General features: G+C 40.9%; 1 protein-coding gene across 3 annotated transcripts in view; it reads left to right on the top strand.

Annotated features, from left to right (window-relative positions):
- The window catches only part of LOC120456652 (protein amalgam), a 36,807-nt gene extending 22,043 nt beyond the window's left edge, over positions 1–14,764 (top strand). For all 3 annotated transcript variants that reach the window (XM_039643583.2, XM_039643584.2, XM_039643582.2), the window contains exons 4-10: positions 619–804; positions 3,471–3,663; positions 3,884–4,012; positions 9,954–10,073; positions 11,034–11,204; positions 11,623–11,678; positions 11,832–14,764. In XM_039643583.2, the coding sequence (XP_039499517.1) occupies positions 619–804; positions 3,471–3,663; positions 3,884–4,012; positions 9,954–10,073; positions 11,034–11,204; positions 11,623–11,678; positions 11,832–12,236 (1,260 nt within the window). In that variant the 3' untranslated portion in view covers positions 12,237–14,764. The remainder of the gene's footprint in view (positions 1–618; positions 805–3,470; positions 3,664–3,883; positions 4,013–9,953; positions 10,074–11,033; positions 11,205–11,622; positions 11,679–11,831) is intronic.
- The last annotated feature ends 4,884 nt before the right edge of the window (positions 14,765–19,648 follow it).

Genomic DNA, 19,648 nt, shown 5'->3' with positions numbered 1-19,648 from the left:
AATGTTCGATACTCCACTCCACTCCACGCAACCTGTGGTTAATTCAACAACCATATGATCCCGTGAACTTGGGTGCTTCCTTAAAATGGACCCCAATATTGGACAACCTTAACTTTTGGGTAACCGAATAACCCAACAACCCAACAACCCAACAATTCAACAATCCAACAATTCAACAACCCAAAAACGCGACAACGCGCGAATGTTGCCCACAATGGCATTAACTAAATATAATGACCACGAAACTTTTCCTCTGGGTGGATATCAAACTGCAATTTCCGAACATCTGGCGTCCGCTCACATCCGCACGTACTTATATATCCTGAAACACAAACACAAACAACACTTTGACATGCAACAACGGCCAACCGTTGTCTTCATCAACGCACTCGTACTCGCACTCGCACACCCACACTCACACACTTACACTGACACACACACATACATGAACGTTCAAACCGGCGCTGTCATCAACTGAACAACAACAATGGTCATCCCTTTATCCCCACTTCCATTTCCCCGATTACCCCCTCGATTTTCCCCATTGTGCCCGTCGCCCGTCGCCCGTCGTCCGGCGACCGCCACCTCCGTTTCCATTTGGCAAAATGGCACCATCAGGTCGCCTGGATTAAGGCCGATGCCAAGGCAATTCTGGCCATTCACGAGCACGTGATAACCAACAATGATCGATTATCGGTGCAGCACAACGACTACAACACATGGACGCTCAACATACGCAGCGTCAAAATGGAGGACGCCGGCAAATACATGTGTCAGGTCAACACGGATCCCATGAAGATGCAGGTGAGTGCGGCGATTGCACTGCGGCCTTCCACCCCCCACCCCCCAACCCGCCACCCTCCAACTTTCCCGGCTTCCCCGGAAAAACGAATCATTTGTTTTCTGTCCAGATTATAATAAATGGCGCTGCCACCGTTTATTCTGCAAAGTTAAAAGGGCCACGAGCCCCCTTGACTTAATACAAAATATAACTCTTAGCCAACTCGCTACCCGCAACATTGTGTGAACCAGTTTACTTGATTAAAATAGTATTTGTTTGCGCAACTTAAATAATATTGAAGCTGATTCTCGCCATCACAGTTACATTCTTCAAGAACTTAAGAGTTTCCGAGCTATAATAAAAATTGCTAGAACGGAGGAGTATAAAAAGTTTATTGTGAGCATTTAATACTTCTTTAATGAATTTACTTTCGTCTGTGCAGTTCGATTTGTGTTCACCAGAATTTTCTTTCCATTTACTATCTCTTTACTATCAACTTTTGACATAAGTTTAGAATGTTCAACATATTAATTGATTGGACAATAAAGAAGTGTATTTTTATGAGCAGATTTAAAAATTTAAAAATGTTACTGCCATTTAAGTGAAAGGCACCTTGTATATTGTATATTATGATAGTTATACAGGTATATGTTGGCAATAAAATAGAAATATAACAAGAAAGAAATCTTTAGTCGAGTTACCCGACTGTCAGATACCCGTTACTCAGCTAGTAGAGAGTGAATGAGAAAGTTCAACATTTATCTGGCATATCGCTAGCAATAAGAAAGGACAATAAGGCAAAAATATTGTTTGTATTCTTGTAACATACTTCTCAACGAATATAGTACTCTAAGAGTAACGGGTATTAAAATCCAGCGGTATAAAAGAAATTGTTATCGTAATTTTGTATAAGAATTAGGAAACCTAGAGTGGGTTTTTAAATAGTTTTTGGTTGGTTCCACTTACAAGATGGTTTAAAGTTGACGAATGTATATTGGATTTTAAAACTACTTGCTTCTATTATAATTGTCGAGTATTAACACAAGAATCACGTATCCAATTCTTTTGACCGAATAATAAATTAACTTAGCTTCGTGTTAATAATCTTTTTAACGATTAAATACTGATAGGCCGAATAATCCAGCTTTTATATTGGTGAATAAATGGTGAATAATGAATAAAGTAGAGTGTGAATAGTGAGCAGCAATAGTGAAACACAAGGCCATACATGTTTTTCCCTAACAAAGTGTTTCCGAATCTCTTCTGTTATGCAAATTTGTGTGTCGGCATAAGGCAATACAACAAGGTTCACGTACACCAATGCCGTTGTTTTTTTTTTTATCTTTTGTATTTGCATCATCAAGTATTTGCATCTCCGTGAAAGGCTTCCCATTTTTGCTGCAGCCTAATTTCTTGAAACTTACAAAGCATCAAAGCTATCAACTTTCAGTTGCCTTTCCGAAGGCCTGCGCAAAAATTCCTGAAAGAGTAGGGTATAATGAAATTATTCCGGAATGCTGGGGAGCCCTCTTGGGCCTTTCAATGTGTTGGTGAGTGTGTGTGTGTGTGTGTGCATATATCCTGCCTTCTTCTATTTTTTTCCCGCTGCTGTGTGTCTGTGCGGGGTGACATTTAAACACGATATATAAACAATGAAGCGCTTTAATGACAAAAATAAATAACAAACACAGCGCCGCTGCAATGTTGACGTCACCAAAGAGCGCTTATGTGTGTGTATGCGGGGGTCCTCTGGCATTTTCCGGGGGAATTTTCCTATGTGTGCGCGTCGTTTTCATCTGACGTTTGGTGTTACTCGAGTCGAGTTGAGTCGAGTCGAGTTGAATTGGGTTTTTTTATGCAGCACCACCCCACCATTAAGCGACATGTGGAAAACGATTGCGTTTTCAATTTCATTTCATTTATGCTGCAAAGATGGCGATGAGGAATAAAATCAACCTAACAAAGCGAATTGAGTGAAAAGCAAATATGAGACAAATAAAACGCAAACACGCTTGACATTTCTCCAGCTTTCTGGCATGCCGTTCTGCTTTCCAGCCTTTTTTACCCACCGCCGTATAAATTTCGCGCTTGGCTCGTTTGGGGTTTTCCCTGTTTTTTTTCTGCCAGCCAGCCTCTCCTTTTTTCCCAGTGACGTCAACTTTATTTTATGACACAACTGTCAACTGCAGCGGGAACAATGACAATGACAACGACAATGATAGCAGCAATTCGGTTATTGTTGCTAGCAGCTAGCAACCGCAGAATGAAACATATGTTAAAAAAAGGCAAAAAACTGAAAAAAAAAAAATTGTGGCAAAAAATGAAAGAGAGGTAAAGGACATTGGGCTCTATAATGAGACGGCTATTTGTCGCTGAGTGCAGCTAAAATGGTGGCCAATACTCATTAAAAGGGCTCACTTTAGTGGCACTTTCAATTGCACGTAGATAAAACGATTTAAGCGTTGAACATTTATTGCAATGTACACTTTTTAAACTCCCTTAGAAAACTAACTATTTCAAAAAATTGCTCTCTAGAATACAAATTTTATTAGATTACAATTATCAGAATTAACTTTAAACATGTTTATGAGGGTACACTGGGCGTATGCGTAACATACAAAACGGGTCGAATACTCGATTTCGCCTACTTGGTCGGTAGTTAAAGTATCCGAACTGCTTTCGCTTGTAGACGGCCACCTTGGAAGTGGTCATTCCACCGGACATCATAAACGAAGAGACCTCCGGAGATATGATGGTCCCAGAGGGCGGATCCGCCAAACTCGTTTGCCGAGCACGTGGTCATCCGAAGCCGAAGATCACGTGGCGACGTGAGGATGGCCGGGAGATTATTGCCCGCAACGGCTCGCATCAGAAAACAAAAGGTAAGTGCTACGATTTCTACTCACCGACTTGCAAAATCGAGTTAGCACATTTCAAACAATATTTAAGCTTACTGACCATCAAATAGAAAATTACTCTGTTATATGAGATATACATATATTTAAAGCTTACTTCAGACGCACTTAACTACACATATAAAGCAAACACATAGTGTTATATACCTAATCCTATACCTACATTTACTCGTTTCTTCACCCGCAGCCCAATCGGTGGAGGGCGAAATGCTGACGCTGTCGAAGATCACGCGATCGGAAATGGGCGCCTACATGTGCATTGCCTCAAATGGAGTGCCGCCGACGGTGAGCAAGCGGATGAAGCTACAGGTGCACTGTGAGTACCACTACACTATGCGAGTATATGTACATATATACAGTATCTATCCATACATATATGATACATGATAAATGGGCGAATCGGCAAGTGGGCGCCACCTGCAGCTGTTGGCCAAGAAAATGGCCTGATTTATGGCAGTCGAAGGCAGCTAATGCCGCATAATAATCATAATGGTAACATATAGCCCGGTTCGGATGTGCTGTGCGTGTTCCAGAAGGGGGCTGCTCCGTATTGGAGCCGCATGTATGGCACAACTATAACCGGAAGCGGAAGAGGAACAGGAACAGGAACAGAACCGCAGCAATAACGCAGCGGCGGCAACTGCAAGTGTTTCCGTTTCGATATCCGGCAGCTTCCTTCACGTGGCCGGCAAACTTTCCAAATGCATTAGGGCGCCAAACTGGCGGATGTGGGGTCAAAGGGCTTTTTCCGTAGGAAAATGGGCAACGGGAAAAATGGAAGACGTGTGGGAGTGGGGGAAGGGGGGAAGTGTTTCTTGGGGCAACGCAACGTCACGTTTCTGCAGTAAAACTTTAAACTTGTGTGTGCTGGCGAGTGTGTGTATCAGCTGAAGTGGTAATTGTTAAGGGCAGTTCTGCACTATCCCTCTGTCCGCCCACATAAAAACCCCCTTTAAGACCCCTTAAAACCCCCCTGCAGCTGTTTTACCTTCCCGCATCAAAGTTAATGAAATTTCCAAAAGGGGCAAAAGTTCAAACGACGACAATTTGGCAAGCGGAAAAGCGGGAAAGCGGGAAAGCAAGAGGAATGGGAGAATACAGAAAAAATACGGAAAGAGGGGAAAAGTACGGGAAAGCGAAGGAAAAACCGTAGGGGAAGTAAGGGAGGAGGGACAGCGAAGAATACCTAGAAGCATCAGCTCTCTCGAAACCCTAAAGATTGTATCCGAAAATTATATTGACACGGTCGTGAAAATGTGGCGCCAGCTTCTTCAGCCACACACACACATACTTTTGACACTCGACTTGCCGCAAAAATTAATTTTCATTTCTATTTTTTTTATCTATGCCGCAAGTTCCATTTTATTTCTCTTTGTCATTTCATTTTCATTTGACTCTGAACGCACTCACCTACCTTCTGGCCCCTTAGAATTTTCAATTTAAAAATCCATATGTGCGAAAAGCAGGAAAAGCTGCGTTTCTTCAACCCCAAACCCAACCACTCCCCCCGCCCTACTTGCGCTCCTTGTCTCAGCCGCACATTTCACTCGACGCCCTGATTGATTCTAATCAGAAAATTAAGTGGCTCCTCGAGGTCTTTTGCCATGTATTAGCACTAAGTGGGTGTGGAATCTTAAAGATTTCTCTTCTTGTTTGTAGATGCTCTCGGCACTCACAACTCGAATGGGGAAAGTCGGAAAAGCAGCTTTGATTCTGCTTTACTTTTCCAAACTTAATCCACTTCCAAGCCTTTAATGAGGGTTTTTTCCAATTTTCTAAGCTCGGGAAGTGCGTGTAACATATAATGTTTGATGTTCTATCTTTATCTTTACATTAGTATGAGTAATATATTTTTATTATTTGTTATAAACCTTAAGGACTTAAGGCGTAAATTAATTTGCGTTAACTAATCTATTAACAGTTAATTTAGTTAATTATTAGACATAAATAGACAAATAAATAAATATTTAATGGCGGTAATACAAAGGTACTGAAATCTTACCTATAGGAATCTATTCATTTAATACAGCATGAATGGAAAAACGACCTGTTACCAATAAAAATTCCTAAAAAAGTATTTCTAGTAATTTCTAAGTTTCTTAAGCAGACGAACATCTATAGAAAATTAAGCTGTTTGTGTTAAAATAAAAATATGTATTGTGTTTAGTATTTATTAAAGAGCAATACAAAAAAACTAAATTTTTTTGTGGGTAGAGGAGACCACTGCTCCTAGAAAGAAACAATGTTGATTGTTAAGCTTAGAGATGAAGGAAAAATATATACAGAAATTCAACATATCATTCTATGTTCTGCCAAAATGGTATCCAATGCCACAGATGGTATCCACAAAGCCACAGGTACAGAGGATCGACGCATAGTTCTTAAAATGGACATTCATTCCAACAGGATAATGATCCGAAACACATAAGCAAATCAGGAAGGAAATGGTTCACCGTGTCCACCACAATCTCCCGAACTTAAACCGATCGAAAACCTGTGGGGCGACTTTAAACAATATGTGTCAAAGAACTCCCCGACCTTTGGCAAGTTGTAAACTTTACCAGTACTAGGTGGGCAGTGATAAGCAGCAAGGGCTATGCAACAAAGTATTAGACCACAATCGAAATGTTCAGAAGACAAATTAGGTTAGTTTTAAGTCTTGTTGCATTTTGTTGCTATTTTTTACTATCACTGCTTTTTAAGTGAACATCGGAATTTATGCCTGTTATGTTGTTTTTATCCATTTTTACGAAATTATTGATGAATCAAAAGTGAAACATTTGTTGAATTGTTGAAATTGAAAGAAATTTTGCCAATTAAAAGTGTCAACATTAAACTCGCAGGTCATAAGCACTGCTATTTCAATGAACACAGCTGTAAATGAAAAATAAAAAAAAAATTAACTATTTGCCAAAACATAATCGAGTCATACTCTTTCACCATCTAGGCGTACTTCAAAATCTTAAAAGAACTTTTGGAACGCGTGCTATTAGAATAAAGAAAAAACGTAAACCCTTGTTTCTCTGATTAAGTAACCCAGTTGTTGACTTTTTTCCTCAAACAAAACTTTATAAACAAAGATTTGCAGTAGGGTTATAAACCTTCAAAGAGACATTTATTTTATTCTAAGCAAATTCTTCCAAGTGTATGGCTTACGTTATGATTGTTTTTTTGGCTGATTGTGGGGATTCTGCGTAAATGTCTGCAAAACTCTCCCTTTGACAGCGCACTTATTTCAAACTCAAGCGGTTGGATTAAAATAAAAAACAATGGACGTAACTCAAACATGGACCAGCTGTTGACACACGGGGAAAAACAAGAGACACACGGATTATTAGATGCGAAGAATTCGAGCTTAGCTCTTCAGGGAGTTCTTCGCTCTATTCTCCATTCTCCATTCTTTGGAGTATCCAGCTAAGCACACAGCCCATGCTGACGTCACGGGGGATTCTTTGCCATCCGATGGTTGAATTTTCCCCCGAATTTTTTTGTATAAAAGGGGCCTCGTGTAGATAATTGAAATCAGTTGGAATTGGAGCAAAAGACCGAGAATGCGTGCCTACATAGCAATTACCCTTCTGGCCCTGGTGGCAGTTGTCGTGGCCCAAGGAGGTGGTGGAAGACGTGGAGGACGCGGTGGCGGTGGAGGAGGAGGAGGCGGTGGACGCAGTCTGGGAGGATTCGGCGGACGTGGAGGTGGTCCTGGCGGCTTCGGTGGCCCCGGTGGTCCTGGTGGCCCCGGTGGCTTCGGCGGACCTGGTCGTTTTGGAGGTCCTGGAGGCTTTGGAGGATTCGGTGGTCCTGACCGCTTTGGAGGTCCCGGAGGCTTCGATGGTGGATTCGGTGGTCCTGGCAGGTGGGGTCCACCTCCACGTCGCCCAAGACCTTGCTGGACTACAACGGAAAGCAGCACAGCCAGCAGCTCCTCCAGCTCCACTGATAGCTCCGCTGATAGCTCTACTGATAGCTCTGCGGATAGCTCTACTGACAGCTCCACCGATAGCTCCACCGATAGCTCCACCGATAGCTCTACCGATAGCTCCACTGACAGTAGCTCCACGGAGAGCACCACTGGATCGGGCTAGATTGTGAATCCCAATTGCAGAGTATTGAAAACTTTCAGGGAATGGATATGCAAAATGTATAAAATTAAAATCCAATTGGCACATTGAAACGCCATTTCTTTTACTTGGAAAATATTACTAGTTGTGTAAGGCTAGTCCAGTCTAACCAGCCATGTCCGTCTGTCCGTCCGTTTGTCCATCCGTCTGTCCGTCCGAATTAAGACGGCTTGGTTCAGAACATTTCCACGCCTATAAATATTTTGATTAGCTTATGATCGCCATGTGCGTGCCATTTAAAGGCATTAAAAGATATATTTTAAGGGAAAAAGGCTTTCTACTCTTTCTTCGATGTCGACAGCAAAACCACAAGAGTTAGTGATGAAATATTACCCCCTGTTAAGCAGCTTCTTTGCTGCTTGATAATTCATTAGATTTCTGCTTACTCACCATCAGTAGCTGAGTTACAGGTGGAACCAAAATGTAAAGAGCTAGTTGTATTCAAAATAAGAGGTGTATGTATACGTAGGCCAGTTATTCTGTTATTTTAATCCTGATATGAGTAAATGATTTTATGTTTCTACTGTCCGGCAGCTGCTGCCTGCTGAAAAGCTCTATTAGGGCAAATTGAATTTTCAATAAGTGGTAGGCTAAGCGGGAATTGGGTGCAATAGGGCATCCCGACGCCGCTGAGAACACCACATGACATATGCTGCACTATTCCGAGTGCGACGGGGTGGTACGGGTAACGTGGGAGGGAACGTACGGAGAAGGGACCGAAAATCCGGACGCCATATGGAGCCGGGCTGAGAGTGCGGCATGCACAAATCCAATAAATTGACCAATAATGAACGCTCGGATGCAGCTCAAGGCGAATGGCGAAGGGCGAAGGGCGCTGTGCAGTAGTGGGTGGGTGTGGGTGTGGGTGTGGGAGCCAAAGTTGAAAAGCCAAAAAACAATGATGGTCAGTGGCTCTGGCCTGCGGTACTTTGGTTTTTCGCTTCTCCGTCTGTGCTCCCCAGGGCGGCTTCAAGACAACGTCAAAGTCAAGGGAGAAGGGCCAGAGACCGAAAAAACGCTAAAAATCAACTTGCAAAAAATTCCGAAAATGAACAAAAAACAAACTCAACACGACACGAACAACATGAAAAAGCTCCAAAGGGCAAACCCAATGAATTAATGGCACGTCCTTGGCGAACTAAAAATGCTCTATTTGAAGCAAAGCAAACGGAAAACAGTTTAGGGAAACAATTAACTCTAAACTCTAAAAGGCCTTTAAAACCTTTTTAAAAATGCTTACACCTTAATGTTAAATAAACACAAATCCAATATGAAGATGGAAACTTGCTTCATACATTTCTTACATGTTTTTATTACCTAATTTAGTATCTGGAAAATATTCAAAAATTTGTTTGACTTAAATTCCAATTTGATTGAACAAATTGTTGCCCAAAAGTTTTTGAACAAAGATCTTACAAATCGCTGACGCAATTACAAAAGCCCAAACGAAAAGACGCTTCGATAGAGGAATCATTAAACCGTTCTGCCAATTCTGGGAAAGCCAATTCCCAGTCCAGCCAGATAAGTGAGTGTATCCCCATCCCTTATAGGAAGTGGAATGCAGGAAAATAGGAAAATCTGAGGAGAAACGGACAATATGGCTCGCTCGTTTTATTTGCCACTGACTGACCACTGGGCGAAAAGGATGGATTCTGCTGCTGCTGCTGCTGCTGCTGGTGGTTCTGATTGCTGGCCAGGATTGCTGGCTCTCGCTCTAACAACAAAATAATTCATTTTCAATTAAAATCGTATCAGTTGTTGTTGGCGCTGCCATTAACCAACAGCGAAAAAAATACAAATCACAGCTGGAATCGGGAATCCGCACTCCGGACTCCGGACTCCGACAGAGGGGTTTGAAGTTTGACTTTGCTCCCTGGTGGACAGATTAATTGCCACTCTAGTCCGCAGGGGCAACGTTAAAGGTTAAGGGTTAAGGGTTAAGGGCTAAGGGTAAAGGGTTAAGGGTTAAGCACAAGCAGGGGTCTAGAGGGCTGAGCGGGTTAGACGGGTCGGCAAGGTCACAAGACCACTGATGGCCTAACAATTGACACTGCCTCCGGGTGCGGATCCATCCACCACCCCACACACTGACTCACACTGACTCACCCCCCAATGGCTCCGTCTTCTCCTTCGCAGTTCATCCGCTGGTGCAAGTGCCAAATCAATTGGTCGGCGCCCCGGTCCTTACGGATGTCACATTAATTTGCAACGTCGAGGCATCGCCGAAGGCCATCAATTATTGGCAGCGCGAGAATGGTAAGTTGCACAGCGCCACACGAAAGTCAATCCAATCCACTGGCAACATCTTGAATGTCATTTCCCTGATTTCCATTTCTCCATAAGGTTAACTCACTGGTTAACACAAATTGAAATTTATTTTTGTGTTTTATATAGCAAAATATTTGAAGTGCGGACTAGTCATTAAAACTAAATTAAAATCCTTCGAACTTAATTTAAATAATTTTATATAATTTGTTTACACAGTACAACTATTTAACAGTGTGTTGAGTAACTGTGTTTCATTAAATCGATTAATTTGTTTGTTTATTTCGGTAAAGCGTCATGTTCCCCTTTCATTCAACAAGTGTATAGTTGCATTGTGTACTTGAGTGAATTTCATTTTTTCTCAGTGTGCCTGATGAGCGGGGAGTGGCCACGAATTGAATTTTTCATTTAGCATCCGCTCGAGTTGGAACTCGGACTGGTTCAAACTTTATAAACCTTTCAATGCCGCAATTTGTCTTTATTTGGTTCGTGTTCCCAGCTCAAATATTTTGTTGTCCCCCCCGATGGAAGGGGGGAGGGTGGGGCGGAGAATGTGGGGGAGCATGGGTAGTACTGGCTGACTGGATCTTTTGTCAAGTGCATTTGACGTATATTGCAGACGTGACGAGAGCCGCAGTGTAAACGTGAAACGCTCGACGGCAATGCCAGAAATGTCATCATCCATGGCTCGTCTCCTCAACAACGGAGTCCTTTCAGCCCCCTCTCCGCCTCTGCCCGCCTTTCTCCTCCGTTCTCCGACTTTCTCCGCCCCGCACCTTTCCTCACACGTAACCCAAACTCATTTGGAGCGATTCCCTGCTTCGTATTCATGACTTCATTCACACCTCAACTCAACTGAACTCAACTCATCTCACATCTCGTTTTCATCGTTGCTCATTTCGATTTTTCTAAATTTTCTTTTTATCTTTTACCTTTTTGGCCTGGAAACAGGTGAAATGATTATTGCCGGCGATCGTTACGCGCTCACCGAAAAGGAGAATAATATGTATGCCATCGAGATGATTCTGCACATCAAGCGGCTGCAGAGCAGCGATTTCGGTGGCTACAAGTGCATCTCGAAAAACAGCATCGGCGACACCGAGGGCACCATCCGGCTATATGGTAAGGAAGGACATCATGAACACTATTTACGTCTCATTAAAGACATCCAAAGTTGCACGATCACGTTGCGAATATGGTTCGAATACTTGAGCAAGCGTTAGATATACAATTAGATATACCATTGCATGCTTAATTAAAACAAATGAAGGATGTTCATATTTAGCGGAAGAGATACAACAAGTTCGAAGGAAATGTTTTTGTGATTCATTTCTTGTTATTTAACAATAGATTCATATAAATTAAAGCAATTAGATAAACCATTGCATGCTTAATTAAAACAAATGAAGGGTGTTCATTATTAGCGGAAGAGATACAACAAGTTCGAAGTAAATGTTTTTGTGATTCATTTCTTGTTGTTTAACAATAGATTCATATAAATTAAAGCATTCGCCCGTTGCTCTCCCCATTGTATTTCCAGAAATGGAGCGTCCCGGAAAGAAGATCCTCCGTGATGATGACCTCAACGAAGTGTCGGTAAGTTGAGGCCGCACACAAAACACACAAAAGTCCTTGCCATTCCAGAACCCAAGTATTTAAGAACTTGGCCCTTTAACAGCCTTTGCCGGGACAATCGAAAGAGAAGAAAACGAAACAAAACGCACTTGCTTTCTTTCCTTTATCCCGCAGAAAAACGAGGTGGTGCAAAAGGACACGCGCAGCGAGGATGGGTCACGCAACCTGAACGGCAGGCTCTACAAGGACCGCGCTCCGGATCAGCACCCGGCCAGCGGAAGTGACCCGCTCCTCGGAGGCGGGACAATGCGGCTAATCGGGACATTTCTATTAGCCTTATTGGTATTATTCACGGCGCGGACAGAGGCCGGACCAACAACATTGTCCTGCCGCACAATAGGCGGCAGACAAAAGAAGGCCAAGGAAACGAGCTCGAAGGCAAACGAGCGGCGGGGCAAGGACAAGGGCAGGGAGGAGGGGCACGCGGAAAAGTGGAGCAAGTGCTGGGAGAGATCGGCGCGGAGTTGGAGGCGGTCAGGGCCGCCAGAGTTAGATTATTATAGCTTAATTCAATTGTAATTATACAAACCAGATTATGATGCAAGGAGCTCCTGCCCCCCGTCCCGCTCCTGCCACACACACACACACGCACATGCACACACACACACACGGGCAGGGAAACAGAGCCATTAATCAATGGGGATGGCGCGACTGGCGCCACTCCACTGACTAATCATCTACGCCCATGCTAATTGCGAAGGGGGTGGGGCGTCGGGAGACGGGACAGGGCTAATTGAAAGCATATTAAATCAAAAGGAGTGAAGGGAGAGAAACCTAACCTAAAGTGTCGTAGTTAAGTGGAAAAGAAAACGCGTTTAAATGTTACCTCGTTAGTGGAAAATGATGGCAAGATGGCAAGGATAGAAAGGATGGAAAGGAGAACCCCAACACCCCACAAATCCCACAAATGGAAGTCAACTATAAACAATATTAAGATTAAATGGTGTTCGGTTCTTTAAATGGCTTTAGCTACTTTGAAGTAAACGAAAAGTACGTTCGCGGAGGGATATTTGCGTACTATAAATATAAATAAAGATGATAATGACAGTAAAGACATTGATACGGATATTTCTACATGTCTATATACATATTAAGAAACGTTCGCTTTCGTTTAATCGAGTCCCTAATTTGTTGAGTTCGTGTTTCTAGATGAAATAAATACACGTATACATAAATCTATATGTATTAAGTGTTTAATCAAGAGTTCTGTATATATATTTAAGGCCTGCTCAAAGAGAAGGACATCCGCGGCTAAAGAAATATGTTTAGACGATCCTTGCGTACCGTAAGCTGTAAATATGAACACCCTTAGTGATCCCGAGAAAGTTTCGTTGTTATCATCGTAAAAATGGTTATATTAGTGGACCCCTTTGTTTACACCTTTGTTCTCACGGCTCAAAAGACTAATGCGTACCCTAGATATAAGCCATATTTGGAATCCCAAAAGCAAATGGTGTGTGTGTGATTTTGGCTTAGAAATATAACACGTCTTCTAATAAAACTAATGTTTAAAAAGGGAGCGTTACGCATTTAAAGTCTTTAGAATCATTAGTCCTTAGAATCTTTAGCGATGGGATATTAGATTCATTTTAGATTTTGGTGTGCTGGACACCAAATGGATTTATTGCAAAATGTTATGAGTTAGGTTTCATACTAACTCAATGTATTTGCATGAATCGCAAGTACATATGGTGTCAAAAAGACATAGTAGCCTTAACACCAAAAATGTATTTTGACCATTAGTGTTTATTTTTTAATGGTATAAATAATGTTGCATTATTACCTTTTTCCGAAATTCTTGATTGCATGCGCGAAGCGATTTAATAGTTCTTCAGACCTTATATATGATATTTTGGTTACTACAAATTTCAAATCATATCGCTTAGACTTACGATATTCAGTATCTAACGCCAGACTCACACACACACTGAAACAAGCCGCGGTAGCCACGTATATGTTTTTGTAATACTCATGTGTGCGTGTCCAGCTCAATTCCATGTTTACATAGAATCCAAATCAAGGGAAAAGAAATCAGAATAAACAGAAATAAATGTGCCAAAAGCATTAAAAGCAACTCGAAGTAAAGCAGTGCGTGAGGAGAAAATAAGCAGAGCGAAATAAATAGCGAAATAAAATGTGTGTGTTCATATCTGAAATACGGAATACAATATACAAAATGCAAGATACAAAATACAAGATACAAAATACAGTAATACCCAGACATATGTATAATCCGCATATCCAACTCCGTTCCCCCAAAAATCCAGTTGGTTAGAATTATTCAAAAGCCGACTACTCAGATGTACTCTGACTCATATACGTACCAAGAAGCAAATGTATGGAGAGGGAAACAGGAAGGGAGGAATACATTTTAAATTTAATGAAGATATAAATAAAATAAAGTTAATTAAATATAGGGAATATTTTTTTTTGCGGGTACGAGAGTAACGTAATCGCCTAGCAAATCAGAGTTACGTTTAACCTACACGTGTAAGGCATGGAAAATAATTATTAACTCATCTAAATGGAATCCCAGGCGATCGCATTGTTGAAAAAAAATAACAAACTACGAGTACATTTAGTGGAAATTGCAGGCGGAGAAAGACAGGACAGGCAAGGCAAACTAAACTATAGTAAAACTTAAGAATTAACGAACTAAGCCAGAAAACCATTCAAGTCATAAAGCATTCAATGTCTACGCTACAGCCATACGAAAATAAACCATAAACGAGAAGAGTATACAAAAAACAAATATTTGACAACTACATATGCAATGAGAATATCCAACAATTTCAAGATGTAAAACCCATGTAAAACAAAAAACGAAAGTTTGCTGCGTAATAATGCGTTATGCGAAATTCCATGATTCTTGATTCAGCAAAATCACGTAAATATAATAGCATTTAGTTGAATTTGTGTTCATGTATGTACATAAGAAATGAGCGAAAACAAATGTTTGTACTGTAAAATCTGATTATAAAACTGAATACATATTCAAAAACGCGCAATCGAAAAGACCCCACAAAAAACAAGAATAAAAAAGGAAAATAAATAAAGAGAAATACCTATGAAAACCTAGTAAGCATTCAATTAGTTGGAAGTAAAGCTAAGTGGAAATGGTGTGACAAAAGTTCTTCCCAGTCCCTGATTAATATTTTTAAAATTTCAGCGAGTGGATACCCTGGAAATTATTTTCATACGTAAGCTGTGCTGTAAAGTAGACAATAGCAATATCAAGTACTTCATTTTCTGATTCTGGCAATTTATATGACTGAGTTTCCCCAAGAACTTTGAAAATCTTAAGCAAGGTTATATCAACTGTGAACGTCAAATACATTTTAAAACTATTACTTTTACTTCCGAGTGAATGTGTCAATTCAAATTTTCCCCACACATTCATGACTGATTAAAAAAAAAAAAAAGAAACCACAAAGGCAATATAGCAGCTCGGGCATCGGAATATGAGGACCTCGCTCGATTTGTATGGTGGAGAATAAATACAAAATTCAAATTCAAACACAAACACAAACAGGAGCTGTGCAAATATTTTCGATGTGTGTGCGATGTGTGTGTACATATGTTTTGAATTGGTCAAATGATGGTTGCCGGCAGCAGAGGAACTAACCAACATTTTGTATTTATTTTAAGTTGTACGGGCAGTTACAAAATATGCACACGACTCCGGCCGAGTTATTTATATTGCACCGCTCTGCCACACAATGGATGAAACTGTGCGACAATGTTGCCCCAGAACGTTGCACTCACCGCAACTCAACACAGAATCCGAATCTAAATCTGAATCTGAATCCGAATCCGACCCATAGCTCCGCCGCATGGCCATCTCCGCCATCTCCTGCCAGCCTAAAACGAAAATGGAAAATGGAAAAAATATCTTTGCATTTGCATCTTTTATATTCACACGACACAAATAAAGGCCAAGGGAGGAAGCGAAGATTGCGTTTATAACAATGTGCAGGGTTATGTCAACCAGAACCAGATCCTGCAGCAGAATAAGGACGAACATTGCCAAGGGAACAGGCGGGGGTGAGGGTGCGGGGATCGGACATGCACTGGGGGAAATGTTCAAGGTTCCCAAATGAATATCCCAAATAAGTCTACCTCAGCAAGACTGAGCTTTCATTTGCTATGCCTGTAGCTGTATGCATTCTTTTAATGGATTCAAAACGCATATATTTACTTATTATATTTTGTAGAAGATTTATCTATGCATTCGAATTATAATCACTTATCTCTAAAGGTATCTGTAAAAACTATGCAGTAAGGAAAAATTGTGTTTTGGAATCAGGATGAATAACTTTTAAGTTCGATGTACATATATAATCACCACCCCCTAAAGACCTGATTAACCGGGACTTGACAAAAATCCTTCTACATATGAACCCTTTCAATTCTTCAATTCAATTCTTTACCATTTATTATTAGTCCATTTCCTTTAATAATTACCCCATGTAATCTTTGTAAATAACTTTGATGTCAAGAAAAATTCGTTTTAAGTTTAGATTAGATTAGATTAGATTAAGTTGTCCAATAAGGGTAATAGTACGCTAGTCCAGTTAAATAATATCGTTGAATAAAACAAAACAAAAACCAAAGATGTATATTGTAGCATACTTTTATGCGCAACTTCATGTGATTTCTCTTTACGCTTAGCTTTTGCTCCCTCGGTTTGATTTGCGCTTCTCCCAAAATTCCCATATTTTTTTGCCAGTGTAGGGATGAGCTAGGAAATCCCAACCGAATCCTGTTGCCTAACGATGGATGCACCTTGCAGGCGGATGAGAGTCCAACATTGTTGGCAGAGTCAGTCGCTCCATTCTTTCCTCTTGCCGCTGCTAATAGTTTAAATTCATCTGCATGTCTGTGCCTGGTTTCACGCTTTATGCACTGCTAATGATTTGATGTTGTCTCCCTTTTCCGGGGGAAAAGCGGGAAAGCCAAGGCAAGGAGAACGTGGGCAGAGCAGAGAGCAAGGCAGTCGGGGACCCAGGAATACAGCAGCAACCACGTGACGACGTCAAATGCAAAGCTCTCCGGCTAATGCTTCATCAGCCGCATCCACACATCACATCTGAATAAATATACGTACATATGTATATCTAGGATATTTCTGAGCAATGTACGCTGGCTTTTTGTGTGCCGTTGATGGCCCCCGGAAATGCAGTGTTTGCATTTGGAGCTGCCACCTGCTAGCTGCTAGCTAGTCGGAGAAATCGATTAGACCAAATTATAATGTTGAAGCCACTCCAAATGGGCAGGCAAACAAATACCGAATCGATGAAAAATATGAGCTTGGTGTTTGAATGTAGAAACGAATTCCAAACATGGACTGCTCAAAGAACTAGTCGATTTGAAGTGCTTCAAACAAGTCTAATTTAATTTTATTGCGTTTGTGTAAATTCTCAAAATATGAATTGGCTTACAGTAAGCACGGAAAGGTAAAAGTAAAATTTAATAATTGAGGCAAATTCAAAAATATATTTAATAGCAAAGTGCAGTTAGTATGACCGCATAAGGATATGTCAAATCAAGACTAGTATTACATTTGGGACATGAAACAGCCTTGGTCTTCATTTAATTGTACAGATATTTGTAATTTATTTGTATCCTTTCTCACAATAGGCATGCTATTTGTAAACGTTGTAAGCAAACAACAACAGAAGAATTGTAACGACTTCCAGTTTTTGTATTTGTAATTTGTATAAATAATGAGTTGTACAGAGAAATCAAAGAATTCAATTAATTAATAAAGTCATTACAGTATTATATTTATCCACAAGTCTTGTATATGAAAGTTTTACTGCATTGTATACAAATGTATTGAAATGGTCAATTAGTGCGAAAATGTTCTACCAACTACCCAAATGCTGCTTGTCCTGGTTACTCGCGTATATCTTGTATTTTAACTTAAAGAGCTGGCGATGCACCAGCACGGCGTATACGTAATGTTATTGAAAAATTACGTATACGCAAGAGGTTATTTAAATGTGTAGTGCAGCTGCCATTCGCAGACAATTTAAGCACACAGCTACATGTGTAAGTGTGGTGCAAAAGCATAAGACGGACCGGTAAAAAAAAATAAACAGGCAAAAACTAAGGTGAGTAAGGAGAAATGGTGGAAAAAACGAAAGCGACAGCGAATTTTTATTTATATCTGTTGAAATTGCTGACCAACTTCAATGTTAAATGCCCGCTTTTCCAGGCGCTTTCCCGCTTTCCCGCCGCCCCTTTCTTTTCTTTTTTCCTCGAACTTATTTCTTTGCACACAGAGTTCACATTTGTTTTTTGCAGTTGGCGCAAATATTTGAGGATTTTAATTGTTTGTATTTGCGAAAGAGAGAGAGCGACAGATAGGAGGGCAGGGAGATGGCAGATGGGGCTAGAAAAAATGCAGCAACAATACAGCAACAAGCGACGCAAAAAGAAGAGCGAAAATATTTGAACAATTCCAAAATGCGATAGTAAAGTGTTTTAAGCGGTTTTTGTTTGAATGTGGCGAAGGGGTTTTCCTGGGGGTTATTGCATACTTTTAGGCTCTGCTGTTGCTGTTGGTTTGCTTGCGCCAGTGTTAAAGTGTGTGTGTGTGCGTGTGTGTGTGTGTGTGTGTGTGAGCCTGTGTGTTTGCCATTCTGCAGCCTGTTTACATGTGCATTTATTTACTGTGTTCATGTTTTATTTTTAACATTTAAAATATTTGCGCCTGCATAAAATTTGACCCGTCGTCCATTCTGTCCCCGCCTTTTCCTTCTTTCGTTATCGTTGGCCCCTTTTGCGCCTCTCTGCTTTTTGTTTACCGGCCTGAATGTGCTTATTTACTCGACGCTTTTTGCTGCCTTTTTTTCCCAATTGAAATCCACCCGCGTAGTGTTTTAAATCGTTTAAGCATTTAGCTTGTTTGCTATTTGCAACAACCAGAAACTAACAAATAAATAAAAGCAAACACGGGTTGTTTAACGCAAGGATGCCGTGCGGCGTGTGCATCGCATCGACAAACGCCTAGCACTAAGCTAATTTGTTCATTAATTAATTTATTAAATATTTTCTTTTGCTTGCGCTCAAATATTGTTTGCCGTTAAGTACAAAATAGGCTATGCAGGCTGTCCTAGAAAATCAGCTATACTCGAACTAAGGTTAATAAAAATCTTAGATCCTGAATTTTATATAAAAAAAATATGTATATATTTTATGATTCAGCGAAGTAGAATAAATAGAGGTAAAAAGTAACTAACATATTAATAATACAAAACAACTCAGATACACTAATATTCTAGGCCAGGACTATGTATTCAAAACAATTTCCAAAAATTAACAATAATAAAAAATACAAATCCTCAGGGCGCACGAACAATTTGAAGCTAATTTGTAAGGTTGAAGCACTAAATAAAGCCATTAATTAACAATACTTCGAGGGGAGATCTAGTATAACTTTCACAAAATGCAGGCAGTATTTAGACGACCACGCCCACCGGTTGCAAGTCCGCCCGTGGGCGTGATTGCATGCTAGTCGGTGGAAATGGGAAATAATGTAAATGGAAAATGAAAACGGATATCCAACGTGTTGCCCTGGAGACCTCGTGCTCTCAGCCAACAAAGGACCTCATATGGCAGTGTAGTTATTGTTGCTGTGATGCAAGGATGGGGGCGTGGCTGCGAGGGGGTAGAGGCGGTAGAGGGCGCCGACGAAACTGAAACAGGCAGACAGACAGACAGACATTGAAGCAAACGGAAAACGTAAAATTTTCAAGCAGCCCCACATTAATGTGGAGCACATTAGTGCACGTAAGTGTATTAAGGATAATGGATGCATTCATAGATATTTCGCCAAGTGCAGCACGAGGGCAGGGCGGACAGAGGCTATGGACGGGGTGTCCCGATAAATATGCAGGTGGGTCGGGTCGCCAGGAAGTCCTTCA

Source organism: Drosophila santomea, chromosome X (genome assembly GCF_016746245.2).
Source record: "Drosophila santomea strain STO CAGO 1482 chromosome X, Prin_Dsan_1.1, whole genome shotgun sequence".
NCBI classification, from domain to species: Eukaryota; Metazoa; Arthropoda; class Insecta; order Diptera; family Drosophilidae; genus Drosophila; species Drosophila santomea.
Note: the sequence above shows the minus strand (reverse complement) of the source record. Positions and strands in the feature narration are given on the sequence as shown.